Genomic DNA, 27,567 nt, shown 5'->3' with positions numbered 1-27,567 from the left:
TCAACACTTTCCAATAATAATAATAATTACAGCTAATCCTCGGAATTAAGCCTTACCATGTGGTTTTGGTATGTTAAATGTTTTCAATTTGAACAACTCCACATGACCAGCACGACCAGCATAAATATTGCTGCAGTCAAATCTTTATTGGTTTAGATCCAAGTATATAAGACACATTCACACAGTAAGAGACCAAAAGTATTCAACTAAAGAAATGGAACAAAAATAGAAGATCTAAGTTTATGATTTCAGTGCACAGGAAACGTGAGCATGCGACTCAATTGAAATAAGTGATTTAAATAGATAAAGGAAAAACACTTAACTCAAATAACTAGATCATCAAGGTTTATCTTTAAAAGCTTATTCTAAAATTATTTTAGAATATAGAATCACCCTCTTAGCTGATCACATACATGCCCTGACCGAAAAAGCTGTGCTCTGCCTGCACAAAGTATAGTATGCAATACCTGACTTAAACTACGAAACCTGACTGGGGAGGGTTCTCAACAGAATGCTTTAATATGACATTTGCTCAGCGTTTTTAAAGTATTCTTAACCACCTGCAATGCTAACTTTGATATGAGAAGTGAGTTAGAATAAAAAGTCCTATTGACAGAAGTAATCCCCAACTAAAATGGACCTAAATAAAGACCCTAAAGCGTCACCCAAAATCCATCTTTCAGTCATTTGCAATTTGTTAACAGTATCCAGACTACCTTGATTGCGTTAAAGAAAGGATCAGTTCTCTACAGATGCAATCTCAAAGCTAAACATGCTGTTTAAAGTGGCTGTTAACTGTAACACAAATGAGCAGAATGTGAAGTGGAGACGAGGATTCTTTTTCTCGACTAGAAGTTGAGCACGTTACTGTCGAAGTGGGTGAGGACGTGCTTCTCGAAGAGCTGCTGGTCGCAGTCGAGAGGGAACTGTTCGCTGCACATGGGGCAGGTCTTCCAGTGGCTCTCCACGTGCTCCTCAAACTTGGACTGGTCGTAATGAGGAGGGAAGATCACTTCACACAGCGGACATCGCTTCTGCTCCCCACTGCGAGATGGAGAAATTAAACTGGGTGAGAAAAGGCTAATAAAAACACAAAAATAAAGGAAAACAAAGTGTGGTAAGGTGTGTTTGTGTGTGAATGAGCTGGTGCTGGAACAACTGGAGAGTAAAGGGCAGTAAAACAGCATCTGTGTGAAGGCGATGTGGGTGGGCCGTTGAGCTAATGCACATAGTCACACCACAACGAAGCTCAACCACATGATGGGTAACAGCCGTGAGCTTGGTGTTTGTGTGTGTTCTTACCTGGGTTCAAAGCAGAATGGCATCTGTCCATCACTGAGGAACTCTGTGGGGACAGCGGCTGTAGGCTGATCATTGGTTTGCTGGGGGAGAGCGGAGGAACTGTAAACCACTTGAAAACCTCTATTAGGCCATTAACTGTGATTGATTAATAATCGCAGGAAATCTTGTTGGTACAGCAATATATGACAGCTCCAAACATGCAATTATGTCGCAGCATATTGATTAATGATCTGGGGTGCGTTTCCTAAAAGCATCATTAGCTGTTGTCTGTTGTTACCTACATAGTTAAAAAAAATAATAATAATTTACTATTTCCAGAAAAAATGGTTTTTAATTAATATTTGCAAGCATATGTGGTTGGATCTTAAGCATATTTCTTTGTTAGTATGACATGTAGATCGTACTCTTGGGTGCAGTACATTCTATAGCTTTACTATTTATATGTACACATTTCAATCTACAGTAAAACATGTCAACAATCTGTGTCATTTTTTTAAAAGTGCGCATAAGCGTAAAAGCATAAGGGAACCGCGGTGTATGGAATAAGAAGGGAACCCGCAATGAATCGTACATATTTATGAACTTAAAAATACCCTGCAATTGTACTTTTAGTATACTAAACTGGTATACTTAAAGCCTGCTAATTAATTGGACCAACTAATATTGTACTTAAAACACTTCAGTCCAACTAAAGATATACTGAAGTATATTTGATTGGAACTAAAGTAGGTCATTCAGTCTTGTAATTGTAAGAGTAAATGATAGAATTTTCATTTTTGGGTGATCTATCCATTTAAGAAGTTTTTTGGTTGATATTACTTCCAGTTCATTCATTACCATCTTGAAATGGAGGTGCAAGTTCAGAGCACTGCATAATGGGTTACAACCCTCAGCACAGTGTGCTCTGTTGTGCATTTCACATTTTAACAAATTTAGCACAACATTAGGGTAAAAAGTCAGAATTTTTAGGTATTCTAACCTTTTAAAGAACGACTTGGCATATAGCTCTAATACACAAAATTATTTGTATATACTTCAGTCACATCAAACTTAATGTGAACAGCCCACTTAAGATGAAAAGCGACTGACTGAAGCTCTTCCAAGCTTAGTTGGGTAAATCCACCATTATCCAAGCAAGGCTAACAAACTCTATTAGTTGAGAGCATGAGCACTTCCTTAATGACTCTGCTCTGGGTTAGCAGGGCTTGAATAAAGCCAGTTTAGCTAAGCCCTACCGGAGGCCAGCACAGCGGAGAGAGAAGTCCAGATAAAAGAGAGACATAGATTCAGGAAGTGTTTAAGAACATCTGCGGTTCTGACTTGATTGAAACCTTACTACCACCTCTATATCACTTCTAACAGCTGAATGTAGAGGTAGCCATAATGAACTCACAGTGCTCTGCGGCTCCTCTGGTTCCTCCAATCCATCGGGGCGACTGAGGTTCCGGGCGGGCTGTATGCACACTACATTGCTATCCCAGGATGGAGGCCCAACTGGGGGCAGTCGGGGCATCTGGTCATCAGAGAACTCTCCATCGGCTCCATCTGTCAGGAAAGGAAACTCTTTAATCCCTTCATATCTGCATTTTTAGCTCAAGAAAACCCTGTAGCTCCAACAAATGTGAGCAGGAGCAATCAAGGAGTACATGCACAGCTGCCTTAAAAGTGTTTGGAGCCTAAAAAGAAGACTTGAAAACGTTTTACAGTCAATACTCGGTACAAAACATCAAACCAAGGCATTTATTGTTAAGAAACAGAAATTCAGAGTGTTGTGTATGGAAGAGGCCAAGCAGTAATAAAAAAAATAAAACCATCTCGAGATTAAAGTCATTGTAATGCGAGATTAAACTTGTTAAATTTCAAAATAAATGTTGAGAATAAACTCATTACATTTCAAGAGTAAAGTCATTGTGTTTTGAGAAAAAAGTAGTTAAATTTCGAGAGAGAAAAAAGTTGAAATAAAATTCTGAGAACGAATTAAATTACGAGAAAAAAGTACAATTTCGAGAAAAAAGTACAAATAAAATGCTAAGAATAAACGCATTAAATTACGAGAAAAAAGTAGGCTACAGAGTAATGCACATGGATGTAGCATATGATGCAATCAATCGGGTTGAATCCGTATTTTGCCAAACTCGCTTTTCTTCCTTTTTTCATCACACATCACATCAGAAAAGTGGTAATCAATTGCATAATGAGTGTTTAATAATAAATAAAAAATCTAATTTTAACGATTTTAATGTTGCATTATAATGATAAATATATATATATATTTGTATTATTGCTTGGCCCTAATCCTCATCCGTAGTTGTGTTATTACACAATATATTTATTCCTTATTTAGAATGAGCAATTGAAATGAATGGTGAATAAGCTGCATAGATACCCCTGGAATCAGTAGAAGCGTACGGGTTCCCAAACATGAGATCAGTGGGACGCTGGAGCACCAGCAGAGGAGATGGGTCATCTTGAAGGTACGGCATCGGGTACTGTAAGAAAACTGACTGCGCATCCACACTGCCATCTTTGTTTTCATGTTCTTCATCCCTGCTGACACTCCTTTGCAACTCCTGTTTGGGCACAGGAAACGCAACAGGTTGCTGAAAACAGTCTGATCCGCACATTTCAACTGAAACTTAAATGTAAAATTTAAAAGCTAAACGGAGTGAAATTGGTCCAAAGGTGACCAAACTGAAAGCAAAGTCTAATTTAAGACCAGCCATGAGTCAGGTCCCATTTTTCCATCCTTCTTTTCATCCTTTCCTCTATCTTTGAGTCCAGACAATACATCACTCACCACAGCGAGCAGAGGCAGCAGAGTAGAGTAACTTGCCACCCTCGCACAAACAGTTTAATTAGGCCCTTCATTAAAACTCCTCTGCCTGTTCAAAGGGAGGCAGAGCTCTGCCTTTTATTGAAGTCTTTGGCAGGCGCCAATTTCATTTAGTCTGAACCTCAAATTGGGCCATTTTGCTTCTCGAACGTCGAGTTTTGTGTAGTACCTCGACTACACGTCCCTCTCTGTGGTCCAGGGTAATTGAATGGAAAATAAGGACTCACTTGCACTGCTGGCTCAATTAGAAAGATATGTTAAACCCAAACCAGATCCTGAGAATAAAACAACAGGCAAGAAAAACAACTGCATTTTTAGATTGGCAGAGGCCTGCGGAAAATGTCAACGAAAGCACGCACCCTCTCTAGCTTCTCTTTTTCTTTGGTCAATGAAAAAAGACTGTCCTTCAGCTCCTTGAGTTCTCGGCCCTTCTCTGCCACCTGGCTCTGGAATCAGAAAACAAAGCTGTTACTGAGATTATCTGCTAAAAACATAATTCAAAATGAAAAGAGAAACAACTTTACTTTAGAATTACTGCATGAATGCACACGCAAAATTGAGCTGCACAAGAAAAAACATAATAATAATCAACTGGTAGCCTGGCACGATGGTTAATTATACAGTTTATTAAATAAAAATATTTGCCTGTATGATTGACCAATCAGAGCTATGTATTACAGAGAGATGTAATAATGTGACTGATGTACTTAAAATGTGATAAATAAAATAATAACAATTATAAAAAAATAAAAATAATGGTCTTGCAAATGCTTTCCAATCGCAACTGATATGCTTGGGATTTTAACTAAGGACTTATTTGGTAGTAAAAAAGATGGCTTCTCTACCACTCATTTACATCTGTCTTTGCATGACTCCACATGAGTCACGTAGAAAAACTGTAAACTTAGCCTAAAGACTAGCACTGATCTGCCATCACTACTTAAACAGAACTGAGTCCCTCGCTCTGTCTCCTGCTCTGAAGGGAGGCCGCCAGCAGATGCATTATCCTGTCTTGATCCCAGGACTCCCAACTGTCCTTCCTCCACTGTCTCCATGTCTCATGTAAACAGCAGTAAAAGTCAGTCTCCTCAGTGACACGCTCATAAACCAGCACTGTCACTCTATTTGTGCTAATGCAATGATATCGGGCTTGACTCGGAGCAGCCGTAAAATGTGTGGAGGAGAAAATGGTACTAAGGTTGTCTTATCAGAACATCTGAAGGTCTGCTTATCTCTGATCACATTTCCCTCTGATCTGAGTCATACTGTTCAAAACATACCCAAGGAAAAAAAAAAACACATCACAACTTTCCTTTGTTGAGTTCCAGATGCTATGACAGAAAGAAACTACTCCGTGATATAATGAGGTAAACATAAATAAACCTCAGTTTTACCGGTTTACAATGGAAGTAAACAGTGTTTACAAGACTTTATTAAAAATCTATTTCCCATTGGTGATGTCAAAACCTAAGCATGCATGTACTCTACTCAGAGTATTCCATTTGTTATGCGAGTTGTCAGAGGGAAACTCATTTACTCACATTCCGCTTGTCCTGTATGGCTGCACAAGATGAGAACATATTTTTCTTGGGTCAAAAAAAAAAAAAAAAAAGAGTCCTACCACAAAACACTTACTGTGGCTGGTTGCATTTAAATCCCCAATAATCTGCCGTAAGGACACTTTCCTGTCACATACTAGATATGCACTTCTTTCAGACATGAAACTTTTAGGGTAAATATAAACAGAATCTGAAATTGATTGATTAATGTAAATTAGAGCATGATATTTTTATTTTATTTAGACTTCAAAGTAAGCTACATAATAATAGCTATAAAAATGAAGCAGTCTTAAAAAAGTAATTCACTTCCAGAATGAAAATTTCCTGATAATTTCCTCACCCCCATGTCATCCAATATGGTCATGTTTTTCTTTCTTGAGGCGAAAAGAAATTCATTAAGGTTTTTGAGGAAAACTTTCTCCTCCATATAGTATACTTCAATGGGGATCAACGGGCTGAAGCTCCAAATTGCAGTTTCAATGCAGCCTCAAGGGGTCTACATGATCCCAGCTGAGGGATTTGCCTTTGGATTTGGGGGGATTTGGCTTTGTATTCTCAACAATTGGAATTTTTCTTAAAACAAAATTATAAGTGTATATACTTTTTAAGCACAAATGATCCTATTGCACTAGGTTGACTTCACACATTACATAATCACACATGCGTGATGTAAGCGGAAGTACTGACCCAGTGTTTACAAAGCGAACATGCAAAGAAATTCGAACACCCTTTAAAACAAAATAGGCAAAACGACGAAGTTTTTCACCCTACTCTTCCTGTTTGAACTGAAGTACACAGACGAAGGACTAACCTGTGTGACTTTTCCAACATGAATACGCAATGCATGAAGACACATATGCGCATCGCAGAGCTAGTGCAAGATGAGCATTTTTGGTTAAAAAGTATATACTTATAAAAGATTTTTTGAAAATGACCAATAGTTTTTCCTTATTCCTTGGCTGGGATCATGTAGAGCCCTTTGAAGCTGCACTGAATCTTGGAAATTCAACCCATTGATCACTATATGGAGAAAATTCCTGGAATGTTTTCCTCACAAACCTTAAATTTCTTTTCGACTGAAGAAAGAAAGACATGAACATCTTGGATGACATAGGGGTGAGTAAATTATCAGGAAATTTTCATTTCATTCTGGAAGTAAACTACTAGTTTAAGGTATAGTCGGAACCAGCTTCTGTATTTAGAATTTCAGAAAAATTTCATGAGGCAAAAATCTCTTGGTCTATTGTTAATAGTATAGTGGTGTATGAAGCACAGCTCACACAGAAGTCGCTTTAAAACTAAGCAGTGAATCCACATGACAAACTCCAACCCGTTGCGAGACTGGATTTTACCAATGAAAATTCACCCAAGAATGGTAAATGACTCTTAGACCTGATGGAATCTCACCAGGTTGTCATCTGTCTTTTATACTGCCTCTCTTAATGTTATCTCTCTCTATATATATATATATACCACTTCAAAACACTGGAGTAATGCCCTTGGCCCTTGGTCATCTAACTTGCAGAATATGGTCAGAAATCTAGGTGTCATTTTTGATAGTTCTCTTAATTTTAATAAACAAGTTAGCTCTGTTGTTAAAGGTAGTTTTTATCAGCTTAGAACAGTAGCTAAGCTATAGCACTTTTTATCCAAGAAAGATCTTGAAACCGTAATTCATGCTTTTGTTTCCTCACGCTTAGACTACTGTAATTCTCTGTACACAGGTCTAACCAAACATAATTTAAATAGACTTCAGTTAGTCCAGAATGCTGCTGCAAGACTCCTCACAGGCACCAAAAAGTGTGAGCACATAACCCCAGTTTTGGCTGAGCTCCACTGGTTACCAGTGAAATTCAGAATCGATTTTAAAATCTTACTTTTCGTTTTTAAAGCTCTACAAGGTCAAGCCCCTTTGTATATTTCTGAGCTTTTGTCTACTTACTCTGCCGCCCGACCACTCAGGTCTACAACCCAACAGCTACTTGCTATCCCCAAGACACGTCTTAAAACCAGAGGGGACAGAGCTTTTTCTGTAATAGCTCCTAAACTCTGGAACTCCCTCCCACTTCATATTAAGTCCTGTAATACAATTGCCAGTTTTAAGACAAATCTGAAAACATACTTTTACTCTCTTGCTTTTAATTCTCTTAAAAAATTTTTTTTTTTTTTAGTAGTTTTTGATATGTTTTATTCTATAGCCTTATAATTCATGTTTATGTTTTATTCAATTATTTAAGTGTATTCAAGGAGTCTTGTACTCATTTTTATGTATTGTCAAGGCATATTGTTTCTGCCTTCCCTGTTTTAACCTGTAAAGCACTTTGGGTCAACTGTTGTTCGGTTAAATGTGCTATACAAATAAAATGACTTGACTATATATATATATATATATATATATTTTTTTTTTTTGATAACATAGTATGTCCTCTAGCAGAGTACAAAGTTAGGTTTTAGTTTAAACTCTGGGCCAGTATGTGACGCTGACCTTGTAGCGATCCTCCTCAGCAGCCAACTGCATTCTCAGGCCCTCATTGGTTTTAATCTGCTCTCTTAGCTTCACCTCCATCTTTGTAAGCTCATCGTTTATCATGCTGCAACGCTCTCGCTCCTCCTGCGGGGGAATATGTTTAGTACTTTAGTATATCAAACAGATTCAGTGTGTCAGAGAGAGAAAAGCAAAAGATAAGTACTCACATTAAGCATCTGTTTGCATTTCCTGTATTTGTCATTTTTGTCTGGCTCCTTGCTTGCACTTTTCAGCTTGCCCTGAATGATGGCATCTAGCACATCATCGGAAGAACCTGGGCTTCCTGTTAGCAGTCCAGAGAACACCACAACATGTCCATACAATGTCTTAAAACACCTGGAAGTTGTAGTTTGTATAGATTAGCATAAACTTACCTGGTGCAGATGCCTCTAGACTGGCAGATAAAGGACCAGCTGCTGGTTCAGACCCTGGACTTCTCTTCACCTGAGGTTCACAAAACACAAGGGTTGGCTGAGACTAGCAAACATCTAAAAACTCAAAACACAAGACTCTGCAGGGGGGAAAGCTATATAACTTGACGGTTTACTAACTCCTTGTTGTTCAGTGAGCTTGACCACTTGTTTCTGGAACTTCTGGCATTCCTTATATTTGTCTTTATAGTGTTCTGCAGCCATCTGCAGCCTGAGCCGTAAATCTTCAACTTCTTTCTGCAGTTCGGCAACAGCTAACCCTTCTGACTCCTTACACTGCTGAGAGAAAGAGAGATTAGTTAGTTAGAATGGTCTGCAGTTAAACAATGGAAAAGACAACTGTTCATATGATTTAGTTAGATAGTTATAAGTGGTAAATAGAGTGTGCAATCTGGGTAATAGACCAGACTTATTCCAGAACACAATAGGCTTTCCTGACTAAGGCATACTAGATTCAGGCATTAAGTGTAACTGTGGCCTGGTCAGTTTTTTAAATACTAAGTCATACAGGTGGGCATCTCTTTACCGCCTCCTGCTGTGTTGAGTTTTTCATCTCCTCCAGCTGCTTTTCCAGGCGGCTACACTCAGCCCGGGCTTCCATCTGTCCCTTCTTTAATGATTCGGCCTCCAGGCGGATCCGGTATAGGTCGGCCATGCTTCTGTCACGAGTGTTGGACGAGTCGCGTAGCTCAGCTTTTAGCATATTTGCCTGTTGCTGGGTTGCCTGCAACTGCTCCTCTTTCTGCCTGAGCTGCTCCCTAAGAGCCTTACTTTCCCCCTGACAAACAAAAATTAACATTTATGACAATACAAGCATTCACAAATATGCACGCATTGTTATACATTTATTGCGAATGAAGCTAACATTGAAAAATTCAACTTCAACTGCTTATCGTGCTGATACGTTTTCAGAAAGTTGGCCTTTTTTTAACTTTCATTGGAACATACACGTAAAGGAAATTATCAAGAGGGGAAAACAGGATTAAGGACCATGTCTTAACCACTAGCCCACAGTTTCGACTGTAACACTGCTTTTAAATGAGCAATATCCCAATATAGTGGTGTAGGGATGACGTAGTGTTGTAGGCCAACCCTTAAAAAGCCATTAAAGATATTTCCATTGGCTTTTGAATTATTGCAGAAAATAAGCACTATGACCAACCAAAGTTTATGACTCTGACGCGTTTCATTCATGAAGATAATATTCACAAATGAACACAGATTTTATGAATATTTAAGCTTAAACACAACTGTCAAAAGTAAAACCAAAGTTAAGCTGTAAACAAACTACTCTGTGGACAAATTCAACATCACCTCCGCTAGTTTCCGATAGCTCTTTCAGTCTTTATTTAAAATTGACAAGTTGAAAGTCTGAGGTTGAATAATTTGCAAAGGTTTGAGTATAAACACAGCAAGGCTTTAAAAAACGGACTAGTATGTATATGAGTTTTCCTGTTTGGTGTGTTGGCGTTTAAAGGTCCCGTTCTTCGTGATCCCATGTTTTAAACTTTAGTTAGTGTGTAATGTTGTTGTTAGAGTATAAATAATATCTGTAAAATTCTAAAGCTCAAAGTTCAATGCCAAGCGAGATATTTTATTTAACAGAATTCGCCTACAAAAAACGACCAGTTTGGACTACATCCCTCTAGTTCCTGCAGTAATGATGTCACTAAAACAGTTTTTTGACTAACCTCCGCCCACATGAATACACAAAAAAGGGGGCGTGGCCTTGTTGCGCTCCGACGGAGAAGAGGAAGAGCTGCGTTTGTGTTTGTCGCCATGTCGTCGAAACGCTGTTATTTTCATCTCAGAGTCCAATCACCTTTGTTTGGCCTTCCCAGGGACGCTGTACTTGGAGATTAATGGTTACAATTTATGTTTAACTCGGTTCCCAAAAATTATAATCCACATGTAAAACTATGTGCAGCATAGCATGAGCTTCCTCAATCTCAATCAGTTTAATGCCAGATTCGCACAAAGATTATTCTTGAAAGATGGAGCAGTTCCCTCTTTGTCTGGAGAAGGCGTTGTTTATGGACCACAACCGGTAAGTGTATTTTATTATTTAAGTTGGTGCGTTTAACAGTTTCTGTAACTTATTACACAAAGGGCAACGCTGTTTAGCTTTGTGAACTAGATGTTAGGGCTGTGGAAAAAAATCGAATGCGATTTTTATGCGCATTTCGTCAGTAAAAACGCTCCTGTGATTATAAGTACATCTCCAGCATGTGCATCTTTTACTGTCTATTGTTAAGATCAGGATTGCCAGGTTTTCAAATGAAATCCTGCCCACTTGCTTCTCAAAACTAGTCCAAAACTAGCCCAATCGCGTCTCCAGGAGGGGAGCGTCCGCTAAGCTGGTGTCGATTCACAACACAGGAACTGCTGGCACAATCAGAACTCGTCACGTATTTCTGAAGGAGGGACTTTATAGAACAAGGAAGTCATCAGCCCGTTTTTATGACAGTGAAAACAGCGGTATACAGATAGGTGAATTGTGTGAAAAATACTGTGTTTTTTTACACGCGAAACATGAACACACGTTATATTGCACACTGTAAACACAATAAAAGCTTCAAAAAAGCACGAAAAACGGGACCTTTAATGTCTCCAAAAACCTCTGTAGTCTCATTTAGCCAATTAGAATATATAAGTAAAAGCTTTAGAACATAACAGAATCAGGATTTACTGATGTATTTTATGTCACAGAATGCATTCTGAAAATATCTTGAGCTTTTGTTAACCACAGACCTTATTTCAGGTATCTGATCAGAAACCCATTAAAATGGTAACTAATTCCTGGGTTTTAGGATTCCTTCCTGCAGCACTCTATATGAAGGATAGGTTAAGCAGAAGCTTTTGTGTGTGTACCGAAGGTGAACTGTTGGCCAGTAGTTGGTGGTGCTGTTTTTCTTTCTCTGCCAGGCAGGATTTGACTCTACTGAGCTCCTCCTTCAGCTGAGCAATGGTGTTCTCCTTATTCACATCCATAGACTTCAGCATCTGCAGCTCAGCACTCAGTTTAGTGTTCTCAAGCTCCCGGTTCTTCAGGTGAATCTGTGCCAAACACACACACTTGATTCAAATAGACTGTTTGACTTTCTCTTTGCACATCTGCCGAGTAATAACCTGGGCTAATGGCACATAAAGTTAACAGTGTACCAAAGCAAGTCAAGATCCCGGACGAGCCCCCAATTATCCACACAATCTTTAAAATGAGGTGTATTTCCACATGGAGAGGAAGTATGCAAGCTAAACCTAATTATATGCAGCAGTGAGAGAGCAGCAACTTTGTCCACCCCCACCCTTCTCTTTCTCGGCCTCAGGCAGCTGCTGTGAAGTGAGGGCCGGCTGAGTTTCCGTGGCTACAGCTCAGTGTTAACGCCCAGTTCCTGTGCCCGCCACAAGAAAGTGTGGAGTCAAAGTGAGTGATGGAGAGTGAGAATTACACAGTGCAAGCAAGAGTAATTAGGAAAAGAATGAGGGTCTGTATTACACTTCTCAAATCAACAACTCAAAAATGTCTGTTTGTTGGTTTTAGATAAATTAAATAGGTAAGGGATAAAAAGAGAGATAAAAATACTAATAAATCAGAGGTTATTCTGAAATGTTTGACTATTGCATGTAGTTGGTAAATGAAGGAATGCCTTTTGAAAAAAAAAAAAACTGACAGATGTCACACTGAAAAATAAAAGAAAACTAAACTTTTTAATACAATGAAAGAAAAACCTCACAGGAATGTGATTCATCTCATTAGCTCTATAAAACTGATGTGTTGTAAAAGTGCATTTATTATTAAGGGGAAAGGTCTGCATCACGATGAACAATGAATATTGTACTTTGAAGGCCTAAATAAAGCTGAAAATAGTATTTTATGTATTTTATTTTATTCTTAGGTAATGTGAACTGTAAAAGTACAAATATTTTGTTTCAACAGCAGGGAAGTAATTTCTTCAAAAATGTATTATGTACAGTAATGAAGTGCAAAATCAGGTACCTTACACCCCTGGTATAAACAGCATATACTGTGAGGGCACAGTGTTCTTATATTTGGGTAACCAACAGAGACGTGCGTGAGGTAGTGAGTGAGTGGCATTACCTTATAGAGCTCCTTCTCATCTTTCTCATTCTTCAGCTGACACTCAAGAGCCTCTTTCTCCAGGCTTAACTTCTTCACTCGATCCCTCAGGCTGTCAAATCAGAGCCATTATCAATCATTCAGCCACACAAGGAACATATCTAGAACATGTTTAAAAACTCTTTTCTTGTCAAAGTTCTCAAGTGAATCTCCTAAAAATATTAATCTAAAAAATATGACATCTCCTGATCCTATTTAAAGATATGTAAAACAATTACATGGTTTGTTACAGGGATGTCATACGTCCTGGTATTTCAATCCCAAAGTAATCAACTCTAAGTAACTAAACATCAGTATTTCTGCAGTTATCACTAGTACTGGTTGTTTACTTGAAAAAAGAAAAACTTGATTGTAAAATATTTGAAGGCTACATGGATTTTTTGTTGTTGTAAAGATACTTTTTAGACATAAACGTGGACCCATAGTATTTTGTTTTATCTGTGGCACTGGAAAATGAGAACGTCGAAATTTTGAATTATGGAACTGTTGGTATCATGACAACCCTAGTTTGTTATAATATACATATTGCTTCTTTGTGGCTACTTCATTATTGTGGGAAATCGCACCAGTCTAGTTCTGTCTCTTTCTGCAGGCCTTTTTGTGTGACTCCGATCAGATCCTCCTCTAACTGCAACAGTCGTGCCGTACTCTCTTCCATTCTCCTTTTCACCTCCTCTCTCTCCTCCTGCAAGCTCTTGGCAGACAGCTGCAACTCCTGTGTACACACAAAAACAGATAAGAGAGCAAATTCCCTTGGTCATAAGCATGTTGTCACCACAGCTGCTGCAGGAATGATGGGAGTTATTGCAGAATAGATTATTGGCTCTTAAGTTATACTTGAGTGTGTTCTCAGAGAATCTGCAAACATGACTAATGGGAAAGCAAGTCTCCAAATCCCACTCCAGTCTCTTCTGCAGTACCACTTCATGTGCAGAATTTTTAGAATTATTTTAGCAGCGCATAAACAACATATAAAAGTGTGGTCATAAAATTAACAGCCAGAAATGGGTGTGCTTGTTTTCATCTTTAAACTAGCTCTGCTTCAGAGCTGATAAATGTATACTTTATGAAAATTGCCAGTTAAAAGCAACAATGGGCAATGATGATGATGATTGTCATGTCTGTAAAGATTGTAAATTATTATTAAATTTGATGTATTTTTTATGTAAAGAGTCCAAAGAGAGACTCTCACTAGAGGGTGCTGACAGCCTGTGAACCTGTGAAAAAATGTTTTTTTGCCATTTTTTGCACATCATATCTGAAAGGACAAAATACTGTCTTTTACCCATTCAATAAAATGTTTAAAACACAATATAATGCACAATATAATGATTTCAAGAAAGGATAGTAACAAAAATCTGGAAAATAATTCCTTTTCCTTTCTTTTAACTCAAGCTTTTCTCTCTCTCTCTCTCTCTCTCTCTCGCTCTCTCTCCATCCTCTCACCTGCACATCTTTCCTGAGCTGAGCGCTGCTCTCTTGCTCCAGCTCATATTCTTTCTGTAGTCTGTTCTTCTCATCAATCAGTTCATCCCTCTCTTTCTGAAGTAGGTTCAGGTTTTCCAAGAGCTCCTTCTTTTCCTGTTGAATTTGTTCCATCTTTTGCTGGAAAAAGAACCAAAAGTGACAATCCTGGCATGTGAAAACTGACTAGAAATAAATAGTTCAACTACAGTTCAAGAAACCTTGAGTTCAATAGTTACGAAACAAAATCCCCTTACCTCCAGGTAACTAGCCTTGGTGGTGACCACCAGGATATCAGACCCTCCTTCATCCTCCATTGTCAGCAGTTCCTCCTCTGTGGGGCTGTTGGCGCGGAACTGGAATGGAGTGCTAGCCCCACGGATCTCTCCCTTATGTGTGACATAGCAAAACTGGTAGAACTCACCATCGTCATTTGGGACATAGTAACCTGTAAAATACCCCAGAATCAAGCAGAGAGAACAATCCTATCATTAGAGCAGTTCATGGAGTATTTAACACCAAACTAGCCCAAAATCCATTATTTACATCACAGTTTTACAGTTCCACTCCAGCTATATGATAGACTCATGTCATTTTATTTAATGGTATATTTTCTTAATTGCTGTGAGGAATCCGGACTCATGCCATGAAAACTCTGTAATCCCTTACAAAGATTCCAGTATGTGACCTGAACCACTCCAGTAAAACTGGCCCATCAACACTTCAGCCCTCTAATAGGAGGCCTTGGTGTTTGCTATTTTATTGCATCCATCACTACATATTAAAAGCCCTCAACGAACCTTTGAGGGGCTTTCTCTCTGGCATGAAACTCATTGAAGAAATGCTAGCATGAAACCCCACTGACATTTTACCTTGGAAAACCACAGATCTGTTGACCGCGGCTCCCTCGGTGTAGTTGTCTGGAAGAGGTGACCACAGGAACGTGTAGTAGTCACGAGCGGTGCTCCAGCCAACCTGTCAGAGACAGAGAGTTTTTAAAGGGTTAGCATAATTGACTTTAACCTCTGGTATTTTTTTATACTCCACAGCAATAATTTAGATTCAAGTAAATGAGGTCCACATTGACCCTGTTTTCATTACCAAAACACTTCTGTGTACCTTCTTGCTTACTTATAAACAGCCCGAGCCTTCAGGGAGATAATGTCACCATTATTGTAGTAATGAGAAATGTTATGTTTCAATAGTGAAACTGTTTCAGTCATAAAGTAGAGAGGTAATGGTTCAAACAAGGTTCTATGAGATGTGTGTGAGAGAGAGAGAAAGAGCATTAAAAGTCATTTTGGAAATAAAGTCGTTTGATATTTATATCCTATTGTTTGTCATATTTAAATGCTTGGTTAGTGTATTTGTTTTCTGTGGCTCTTTTGTTGTGGTAGAATGAAATCCATTTAAATAAATGAAATAATTTGGCAAATTGTCATGAAATTGTAACACATTCAAGATTTGCCACAATTCACAGCTGTGTAGTTATGCAAGAGTAGTCATCTTCTTAGAACATCTGACAACCAATTAGAATCAAGCATTCAACAGAACTTTGCTGTAAAATATTATAAATCTATACTGTTTAAAAAAAAAAAACTCCTGTCCAGAATTCTAGATACCCTCCAGTTGGATAAAAACATTATAAAATGTACAGCAGATACATTTTATAATGTTTAGTACTTGTATAACCTGGCAAATACACACATACATAAATATCCCAGATATATAACCCCCATCCATATAAGCACCTAACATAACATCTCCGTAATTTCACAATATACATACTACAATAATAAACCTTTTTTTTTTATCTTTTATACTCACCAAAGCTGTATTTATTTAATTAATAAATACAGTAAAACAGTAATATTGTGAAATACAATTACAATGTAAAATAACTTATAATAAGTTCAAATATTCATGAATTAATGAAAAACATTTTTTTTTACGTCATTATTCCAAACTTTTGGAAAAAAATATAAAATACATTTTTAATAACAATATATATTTTAACATATTAAAAAAAATTATTCAAATGGCTTTTAAAATCAAAACCCAAAAACAAAAAAAATAAATAAATAATGAATCAGTTGGCAAATGTGAAGCTGTTAAGTAACTAAGGTTTTATGTGAATTTTTCCACATACACTAATAGGAAGACTGTAAAGGCTTCGTCAGGCTGTCGTGGTCTTGACTATTGCCTGATTCACATCATGTTGTAAGATTCTTTGGCACATTGTGCATTTTTCTCATCTCCATGAGGCCTAGTAGAAAGCCTTTGAGATGAGAACATAAAAACATGCACTCGGCTGTGTTTTACGGGGGCAAGTGAACCTCAGCCTATCTACCACATGTTTCTGGCCATAGCCTCGTGAATATGTTCGGTTGAGGAAGCGCGGCTACAACTCAGCCTTAACAGGAAGAAGAAAATAGGTGAAAATTTTATACATACTTCAGAATGGAAACCAAGATGTAATTATATGAATTTTATGTGTTGTTAACTGATGGTTGATGAGGGGGAGTACAGAAAATACATCCATAATTTCAGCCCTCTGTCATAAAACTGTCAAACAAAATCAGACTCACATCGGGCTGACTGTGTTTGTGAACATGCAAAACTACAAGCCTGGTACCTGCTATTGGCATCAACGTGGGAACTCTATAGCATCCTGGAAGTAACACAGAGACACACACACCCTAAAAAATGCAAACTCACTACAGCTCAGTCGTATTAGAAAAGTGTGTGACTTGTTTGCTCAAACCATACAGCTGTCCTTGTATGTCCTCAACAACATTAGTGTTGCAGAAGTCCCCTGATTGTACAAGAAAGTTGCCCGAGGTGCTGGAGCTGTAAATAGCAGGAAGCCATTAAAAGGCATGGCCCATACAGAGCGTCATTACTGCCCGAACCAAACTCCACTCATTAGAGACGTTCGGGGTGAAAGAGGGCAACAATTAAGCCCCTGTGTGTCTCTCATTTAGGTTTGAGCAGGGAATGCTAACCAAAGGAAAAAAAAAGATGGATGAGAATGAAAGTGGCATGAGAACATTCAGGATGAAAGCACAAATAAATCTAGACTTAAAATAAAATAAAAATAAAACAGCAAAAAAATGACTAATAAGTACAATAACTATAATTCACTGGCTAACTATTTTGATGGGGGGAAAAACATAAAATATATAAATAGTTTTTTTTATTACTTAAAGTAATATTATATTACATAAAAAAACTGCAAGGACAAAAGGTAAACCTAATGAATTAAAAAAAAACATACATATACATATAACCACTATCCATATAAACAATTTACATAACACATATATTTCTATTATATTTCTATACTAACTATTTGTTTTCTTTTTCTTGATTATAAAAAATTGCGCTCTTACATTCTCTATAATTTTGACTTTTTTAATTTTATTTAAAAAAGACCCTCGAACACTTATGTTCCCTATTCTTTTTCTAATTGTTCTTATTTTATATTCTTTATTTATTATATAAAAAAAAACTTGTGTACTGCATTTGGCTAACTGAGACTTGTCACAGCATTTACATATTGTTGCTCTTTTGTAGATTTTAATTGCTTCTATTGTCTTCATTTGTTAGTGGCTTTGGAATGGATAAAAGCATCTGCTAAATGACTAAATGTAAACTTACATGTAAATGTAATTTTACAATACAGTATGTCAAATGTTTGGAAAAATTATGTATTTTCTTTTTAAATAAATAATCTTATACTCACCAAATATAAAATAATTTATACTCTTTTATAAGGCTGAATTTATTTGATAAAACACAGTACAAACGGTAATTTGTGAAATATTTAAAATAAATCAAGAATAACTCAAAAATAAATTTTATAATATATTTTAAATCAAATAAAAGCAGCCTTGGTGAGCGTAAAATACTTATTTTAAAAGCATTTAAAAAAAAATCACAATTATTCCAAACTTTTTGTAAATATATAATTAAACTGTAATAATTATATTATAACAATATTTTACTTTTATTCACATGCCTCTAAACAAACAAAAAACATAAACTAAATAAATGGTGCATCTTTTGGCAAATGTGAATCTGAATTCTCCCACATACACTAACTGTAAAATAAAAATAAAAAATAGAATAATTTGTTTATAAAAGCCATGCAGTTTAATATTTAGTGCAGTAACTATATTACATGTGTACAAACACTTTCTGGAACTACAGCATATAATGAATACAACTCTAAAAAGAACAAAAGAACATCCCAGTGTTTGTGAGAAAGTACCTAATTTCCTGACTCGCAATGACGCACGGACTTGGCCCATGACTCTGTCTGTGCTGACTTCATGCAGCAATGGGTACAACCAGTCTATATATCAGGATGCAGTACAGAGAACACCTACTGCACTGACAGGATAATTACAAAGCAGTGTTCACCTCCTTCACGGCTAGTCTGATGGCGTGTTCTGACAATCCAACATGACGCTCACAAGTTTTTCAACTAGACTCTCTCTGTAACCATTCCAACTTCACAAGTGAGCCACAGGCAGCATGCCTGCTCAAACAAGAAACAATAGGCAAAAGGCAAATTCAATGATGCTATGCGCATTTCTCATTTAGAGGCTTTAAAATATCCTTACACATAATCTTATGTCATAACATACAATGTTATGGCTCAGATAATGGTGACTAAGAGGAGGAAGTAGTTGGAGTTCTCCACTGCTTAAATCACATTTACGCTATATTAAGATTTCCTGATTCCAAGTGTATTTGGATTCCGAGACTTTCCTTTCATAAAGTTGGCGTTCAGGTATGATTAGTTAATCTCCTGTTAAAAACACTAGGTGGCAATAATAGCCTTGCGACTGCCTGCCGCTCCAGGCAAATGACTCATGGAACAGGTCTTGCAATTTTCTGGTGTTTGGCATGGCTGCTTTTTATCTGTCAACACAGACAGGGCCATGTTGTGATTTATGATCATGTGCCCTTCATTGCCAGAGGTTATTCTGTGTCTCTGGGTGCAGACAAATGCATGTCAGTCAGCCAGCTCTGTTTGGAGGAACACGCCTTCCCTTCAGGGTATATGAAGACATTCTGATCCCGTGGCATGTCAGACTACATAAATGTAAGTTCCATTATAATTCGGAACATAAACAAAGATTGCAATTGGACAGTGAGTACAATTATATAGAACCAATGTACTCAAGAAGCAACTGCCATTCCTGTATGTAATGATTTTAACTGTGTGAATTGCATCTGTTTTTTCAGTTGATATATAAAGTGGCATTCAGGTTAAGTTGGAAATATCAGATTTATGAGATGTGAGTATATAAATATCCAAGAAAAGAATAATCGTAATTTTCTGTGCCATACTACAGTACTATTAAGGTAATATGTACGAATTAGAGCATAGCGCATAGAGCAGAGAGGTTCATGAGCCGAGATTCAAACTCGGGATGCCTGTAACCGAACGACACTGCCCACAACAAATTAAGATGTCAATTAATCACTTACCTTTCACAGTTTTCTTTCTTTATGTAAAAACATTTTTATAAGATGCTATGCATAAATAAGCAATGTAATAATCACAATATTTCTGTATTATTTTTCTGATATAATGTTTAATAATAATAATGACTAGCCAACTCAGAAGTAGGAGCTTCCCAGGGTAACGCAAAACCTTTTAAAGGGATAGTTCACCAAAAATGAAAATTCCACTATCATTTATTCACCCTCATAGCATTCCAAATCTATATTAATTTATTTTTCTGTGAAACAAAGAAGATATTTTGAAGTCTGTTGGTAACCAAACAGTTGATGGTAGCTACGGACATCTATAGTATGGAGAAAAAAAAATTCCAATGGAAATCAATGGCTACCGTCAACTGTTTGGTTACCCACACTTTTCAGAATCTCTACTTTTGTGTTCACTGTTCAGCAGAAGAAAGAAACAGGTATACAGATAGAAACAAGTAGGAGGTGAAACATTTTTGAGTTAACTTACCCTTTAAAGACAGATATTTTACTATTGTCAACCGTCTACATTGTGAGAAGCACCACCCCCAGTCTATTAATGTTCATTTAAAATAGCTAATATGCATTCAAACATGGTAATCAAGTTTATTTCTAATCACTAAAGTTCTATTATTAAATAATACTTGATTATTATAATGCTTGACAGACTGATGTAAAGAATGTACTTTCAGATATTTAAAAAACCGTGCCATTTTACAAACATCTATTTTTATACATGTGTGTGTATGTCTGGTGAGTAAACTAAAAAATTTACTAGCCAATGCCGATTCAATTGCCTAGGCGTCCGTAGAGGGTTGATTGACAAAGTTTGATCCACATATTACAGCTTATTCTGGCTGAAGAACCCCTTATATGTAAATATATTGTATGTATATATTGCTGTGTATGATATATCATATTTTTGTAATGCACCACGTTGGAAGTTTCCCTGTATATTTTTTCCACATGTAAGCAAAACAGGCATATATCAGCTATAATGTCCATGTTATTTAGAATGTAATTAAAATCCAATCCACAGCTTTTGAATCAGAATTGAACTGAATAAGGAAATTCATATTGATGTACAACCCTAAATACCTCGGTAATTTTGAAAACACCACACCACTTTGTTCTCAAGGATATCTTGTTTTTTTTAACTACTTGAACCAAACTGTAAATATCTTCGAAAGATTTAATTGCATGAACTTCGCAATCTCAAAGTCAATCAGAACAGAACTGGTGATTTTAGCCAGCTCTTTCCATTTGATATGAATCAGATGGACTGTGAACTATGGAGATTTAAATCCACCTTCCAAGAATTTGAAAGTTGTACCTGTTTCTCACGGGGGGTTTTTAATCAAAAACATTGGCCAGAATGTGATAGAACTGCTGAGAAGCAGAAGCCTTCCTGACAGCCGGCCATTAAATAACAGCTTTATCAGACTCACTATATCACACACAAAGTAAAAAGTTCTAAAACGCCACTTTGATCTGGTTGGATCTGAACCCAGACACTAAACCATGACAGTGACCACACTCAACTCCCTCTCCACTAACCTACAGCAGTCAGATGTTCCTTTTATTTCCTCTCTCCGTACAATCCACATCCATAATTCTGTAAATGCTGTTTGTTTTATGTTCTCCCATCCAGCAGTAGCTGGGGAACCCCAGAAAGCAGATGGAGCCAAAACACCCCACCCCACTTATCCTGCCAACACACATAATTCATTCCCGTGCACACCGTCGTGACCACACTCGCGAGTTCAACTACACTCCAGCATGATGCACCGATTTGTGCCAACACAGTGGATTTTTCAAACTACCAGTGGGTTTTAATACATAGATTTTTCTCTGCCAAGCAAACTGCCAAAATCTTTCACAAATACTCAAACCGCATTCTGTTATACAAGCCGCTAGTAAATGTTCATGTTCACTTGATGAAAACCTTGTTAGAAGGGGAACGAGTCGTGACTGAGATTTTCCTGGATATGATTCACAGTTTTTCCCGAATAACATGAATAAGACATAGCCCATCAATTCAGGGAGTAGCACCACATTTCCACATTTCACAGGTTTTAAAAGAGATTCATTTCCTAGTTAGCTCTCCATAAAAACATCTTCCTCAAAAACCACAGCAGGTGATCATTTTAATGCATCTAGTAAGCATCAAGTAAAGACATTTTGGTTACACTATATATAACAGCAGCAGTTATGTGTTCTTAAATGAAATCTTCAAAAAAAAGCAGTCTTTCAGATTTAGACTCAAAATCTGGTTCTGAAAATATTTTACAGCAGGAAACATTTAAGTGACTGGCAGGAAATCCAACATTATGTTAAGCAGCAGTAATGGCGACTCCCCAAACATTACACTGCCAAATATGACAGCAGGGCCTTGTAATTTCCACACTGCGGAAAGTGAAGATGGGAAATGGAATCAAGACATTAAATGTTGCAGTAACATCACACATGATTCCTATAAAATGGTAAGAAACCAACTTGGCTGACTTGAACACTGTCTTGAAATAAGTAAAAACGGTAGCAGACATAAAAAAGGAGGGCTGAAAGTCCAATAGGTTAACATTGTGTTGACTGGAATCCTTTATATTCTAATACTTCACTTTAATAGCTGATATATGATTTAGTCGAATAAAATGGGATCAAGGAAACGACTACACTGCGATTCATACTTAAAAAAAAGAAAACAGAGAACTAAGCCTGTATTTGCCAAACAACTGTCGCTGGTTTAATCTGTTAACAGCTTACAGCAACACAGTAAACAGTGACGTCAGGTCTAAAAAAAACGGACAAAATGTAGACCAAACCACAAAAGAAGGCCATACTAGTCAGTGCTCGATGGCCCGGGACCAGGGGGAAAGATGCAGGAGACAGTTGACGGATTTGTCACTGGCCCGATCGGGCCATTGCTGCATCCTCATCATTTTTAAACGTTGCCAATTCAAACATGTGATTTGAAACCATTCAAGTGCAAAAGGATGCGTGCAAACACAGAAATGAGTTCCACTTCATGTCTTCTTTCCCTTGAACAGACAAACACACATTCCCATCTTGGTGATTATACTCAAAAACGGTTTATGTGTTGAGTGAACATAAACAGTTGAGAAAGAAATGGGATGTTTAAGCTTATATTGGATCCATATTTGTGTCTTAAAAATAACACGGACTAGGCCTAATTTACTATTTGTAAAATCACTCACTGCTCTTGACCCAATAACTTGAACTATTTTTAATCTGTAATTAATTTATAGAGTGAATACTATGCATTATTTTCCATTTGTTTATAAAATTCTGTACCTAAACACCTATAAATCTGAAGAACGTAAAGCATTGTTTAATTTGTATCTTTGTTTTGTTGCTAGTCTTTGTTTATTTGTTCATATTTTATTACTGACTGTTCACTTAATAATGTTTGAACTTTATATTTGTTAGGCTTGTAGTTTTTACTGTGGTATTGAAGTTGGAATAGAGAATTGTAAAAGTTAACTGGAAATGAAAATATTGGCAGGGCAAGTAAAAATCTAAACCACTGGAAAATGCGGGAATAGTCAGGGTGGGACATTAGTCTGGGGTAAGCGCCATATTTCATTTTTGACAGGAATGAAAATGAGGCGGTGCAGTTGTTTAACAACACACCAATTGTTTAGCTGATGAAACGACTCTCTGTTGACAAACACCTCATAAAAAAAGATTTGAAAGTTGTGAAAATGACATGATCTAGTACCTTTATAGTACAGTGTGTGCCATTGTAAAGACTGTATCTCTGTAGTCTATTACTCACGGCCTAGTTTTCAACTGTCTTGTATACAATCCACCTTCATACTAGAGGTTTTTACATTTTCTGGAACTCATTACGAAGAATTGCTGTTTTAATATACTAAAATGTTACATTTACTGTAATGAATTATATTTCTTCATATAAAATCTTAAATGTAAGTGACTTGTTTGAAGGTGGAATGGTGATGAGATGAAACAGAAGAATCTAAGCCAAGTTACAATCTCTTAATATCTATTCTTCTTTTGGTAGACACTGCAAAACATGGCAGAAAAGAGAAGGTATAAAAACAACTGTCACCTTGAATATGCCGACCCAGTCCTTGGGATGTGGTTTAATGAACTGCGTGAGGGTGTAATGGCACTCTAATGCTGCGTGAGGAAGGTAACTTTTCCCCACATTCTGGAATATGACATGGGCAAAATTGGACGTTTCCATGGTGCTGCTTGCTGCTGTCCCCTCCAGGAATAATGCCATCTGTCTATCAGCAGCTGCGTCTGTGGGAATACAAGACCCATATAAGAAATGAAACACAGAAGAGACACCTGAAAATATTCTGTGCCAGATTCTACAGTTATCTAGAGTGAATATCTTTATGCATCATTATGAAAAAGGTCATTGGCTGGAACAGAACACACAGCTTATTTTGTCTATTTTACTAATTACATGTTATTAAATCTTCTGATAATTGCTGCACAATTAATAGTTTCAAAATCACACACAAGCAATAATGCATCAGTTATTACTGCAAGAAAGTCAACTTATTTATTAATTTAATTCATATTAATTAATTTTGATGAATTAAAAGTTTTGATGTGATTTACATTTGTCATTTCTTTAAGTATTTATTCAAAATAAATCAAATGGCCTATAGGTATATAATAGGTTCATTAAACACAATTACCTAAAATTACATATTTTAAAAAACTATAAAACTCAGAGGAGCCTGTGTGGGCTATCATAACATCACGATGCAAGCTGAAATTGATACTGCTTGGTTTTTAATTGTTTTAATAAATATATGTTGTTGTCGACCAGGAGTAAAATGTGGTTGTGAAGCCTCATTCTGTCACACGCAAACACACACACACACACACATACATATACTGTATATTTGTCCCATGTCTCAAGAATCCTTGCTACAACAGTTTCTGTTCCCCACTGACTTCTAGGGTGTTCTTTTTCCAAACTATAGAATCCAATGGGGACCATTGAACTGTTTACTTAATCACAATCTTCAAAACATCTTCTTCTTTTTTTTTTTGTTCAACAGTGGAAAGAAATGCATACAGGTTTGGAATTACTTTAGGGTGAGTAAATGATGATAACTTTAATATCTGGCTGAAACAAGCCAATTTCATCTTAAATTAAATAGCACTCAGCCACTTCTCAACTCCTCTTAAATACCTCCATAATTTAAAATAAAGACTCTTCAAAGCATAATACTTTATTAAAGTAAACTGCATTTATTGAAACTAAGCTAAAATGAGGTAGGTCAAATTATCATGACCACCACAACTATCAAACTCTGGGAAATGGACCAGTTTTGTAGTAATGTACTTTTTACAGACTTGAAACATTCGTCACATCTCACACTCATAAGGTGATGACTCAGTAAGCAATGAACAAACAGAGTCTGATGATTGTTGAGATTTTTCTGTGTGGTTATGAACACTAACCGCACTTGATAAGAAAAGGTCATTTGTTTTGTAATCACGTTGATACTTAAAAATATGTCAGCAGAGAAAACCTTAAAGTTGCCTGTTGGTTTACCTGAGCAGTTTCTTCAGTTTGTCTTGCTTGGGGGAAAATAAGCATTGCAAATGATTTGAGGAACACGGTGTTGTACATAAAAACATTCTTTAACTATTCTTCACTAAGCTGCCACATAAATTCATTCACACAGCTCATTTTTTTCTTTTTTTATCTAAAGAAACATCTGTATAAGAGCGCAGTGAGTACAGCGGCAGTGCAGGAAATTCCCGAAACTAAAGAGATTCCATCAAGCTTTCACAAACAGCTGAGCGCTGCTGAAAAAAAGAAAAGAAAAAGATTTTTCACACGGCACATTTCAGCACGCGAAGGAGTGAAAACTTGCTGAAAATAGAATAGCTCCCCATCTATCTCAAATCAATATATATATTTTTTTATTTGATGATTAACAATCAGACAGCAAGTATAGAAAAAGTTGAACAATTACAACAATGAAATGACGGTGGATGACAATGAGAGAAAAAAAGAGAAGACAGTAAATAGTCTAAGTATTAAAAACAATGAAATGACGGTGGATGACAATGAGAAAAAAAGAGAAGGACGACAGTAAATACCCTAAGTATTAAAAACAATGAAGACAGAAAAGAAGGAGGTTAAATCAAATTACATTTCACTCAACAAAACATCATACAGTTTCAAAAGTTTGACACTTTTTTTGTTGTTAATTATTTTCAGTGTCTTGATTAAGTAGTTGAAGTCACACAGAAAATTATTTAATTTGGGTAATCTTAGAGCAAATTTGCATTTAGGAATAAAATATTTTGCCAATAAAATAAATGTTTCCTCTCAAATCAAAATTATTATGTCCTTTATCCGAGTAGTGATGTCAAAGATGACGTGTCTATGAAGATATTTTTGATTCAAAACGACTGAACACCTGTGAAAGTGCGATTTGTAGTTGTAGAGAAAAGCCACACGTGTATCAGTAAATTTGAAGTTACAGAGAGAAATGTTTTAAGAGTTGCAAACCTGTAGACTTTTTTTTATCTCTGTGACTTCAACTTTACTGATACACATGTGTGGCTTTTCTCTACAACTACAAATCGCACTGTCACAGGTGTTAAGTCGTTTTGAATCAAAAATACCTTCATACGTGTCTTATTGACTTGAACTGTTAAAATGTCTTTTTTTCATGTTAACACGATCATTTAACCCTGTAACAACAAAAAAAACTGCATTTATTGCGGCTGTTTAGTTATAACTTCCTTGACACTGTTTTTCCTGACAATCCAAAGGTCGTCTGTCTAAAAATAGCACAACACAAACATAAATGTGACATTAGATGACGCAGCTTAAATCTAATTAGTTATACGAGTAAATGACTGAACAAAAAAAACTTATTTTTCTTCATACTGGTTTTCTAAACATAAATGTTTTGCTAATACGCCGAAGTTACCAGCACTTACACTTATTACAACTTCCGACTGTTTATCGTGTTGTAACGAAGAAAAGTTCAATAAAAATATATATTTCATACCGCATGGTATAATAAATATTATAAGGTTATACCAAATATACTCCATATACATCAAGTTTTCTATATTAGCTAAGCCCGTGGTAGCGATGTAGCTTGCTAGCAGGTTTTAGCTCGTCTTAGCCGTCTGGCTAAACAATAACAAACCATGAAGTCAAGACAATTACAGCTTATTAGCTTTTGCAATTCAATCAGCATTTAATCATCCCAAATCTATATCTTATGTGGTCTTTATTTCTGTATAAAAATGCACCATTTAATATCCTAAGCACCAGTTAATATCCTAAGTCAAGTCAAAGTATGAGGCCGATAGTTCAGGAACAACCCTTATCATCCTTTCACCACAACAGAGCTCAAATTATATTAAAAGTCAGTAACATAAACTCATAGTAGATATTTAAGGCCAATACGCATATAGACAGACAATACAAGTGAATAAAAGACGGCACAATACCTCATTTTCATGCTGAAGTATCACAGAAAAACCCAGCGCTGTTTTTGACGCACTTTCCAGTATCAAAGTACATCCCCCGATCTGTTCGTGTCTGTGGTTTCCCGGAACAACACAATAACAACAACACCGCTCGCGTCACACACGTAATATCCGCCACTGCTCGATCCAGTGTTCGTCTTCAGGTGGATTCCACTCACAGACTAAGACTGACGTGTGTCATTATACCGAGAATTATACGGGTTTAAGGGTAGTTTTGATGTCATTTGGATGCACTTTTTTATTCAAACGAACACATTTAGTTAGTAAACCAGAAAAATAAA

General features: G+C 36.7%; 1 protein-coding gene across 2 annotated transcripts; it reads right to left on the bottom strand.

Annotated features, from left to right (window-relative positions):
* Positions 1-125: 125 nt before the first annotated feature.
* tax1bp1b (Tax1 (human T-cell leukemia virus type I) binding protein 1b) lies at positions 126-27,402 on the bottom strand. Of its 2 annotated transcripts, XM_059567480.1 has the most exons (18): positions 27,248-27,402; positions 23,847-24,043; positions 15,127-15,229; positions 14,512-14,702; positions 14,237-14,395; positions 13,357-13,505; positions 12,752-12,842; positions 11,524-11,709; positions 9,179-9,430; positions 8,773-8,928; positions 8,596-8,665; positions 8,389-8,504; positions 8,180-8,305; positions 4,495-4,581; positions 3,689-3,872; positions 2,696-2,847; positions 1,303-1,382; positions 126-1,044 (listed from the first exon to the last, which is right to left on the bottom strand). In XM_059567480.1, exons 2-18 carry the CDS (start codon positions 24,021-24,023, stop codon positions 849-851), a joined length of 2,475 nt encoding a protein of 824 aa, XP_059423463.1. In that variant the 5' UTR covers positions 24,024-24,043; positions 27,248-27,402; the 3' UTR covers positions 126-848. The 2 variants fall into 2 exon arrangements, with proteins under 2 accessions (XP_059423463.1, XP_059423464.1); XM_059567481.1 differs by lacking the exon at positions 4,495-4,581.
* Between the last annotated feature and the right edge of the window lie 165 nt (positions 27,403-27,567).

Source organism: Carassius carassius, chromosome 15 (genome assembly GCF_963082965.1).
Source record: "Carassius carassius chromosome 15, fCarCar2.1, whole genome shotgun sequence".
Taxonomy (NCBI): domain Eukaryota; kingdom Metazoa; phylum Chordata; class Actinopteri; order Cypriniformes; family Cyprinidae; genus Carassius; species Carassius carassius.
The sequence above is the reverse complement of the archived record's forward strand: the minus strand, read 5'-3'. Positions and strand labels throughout refer to the sequence as shown.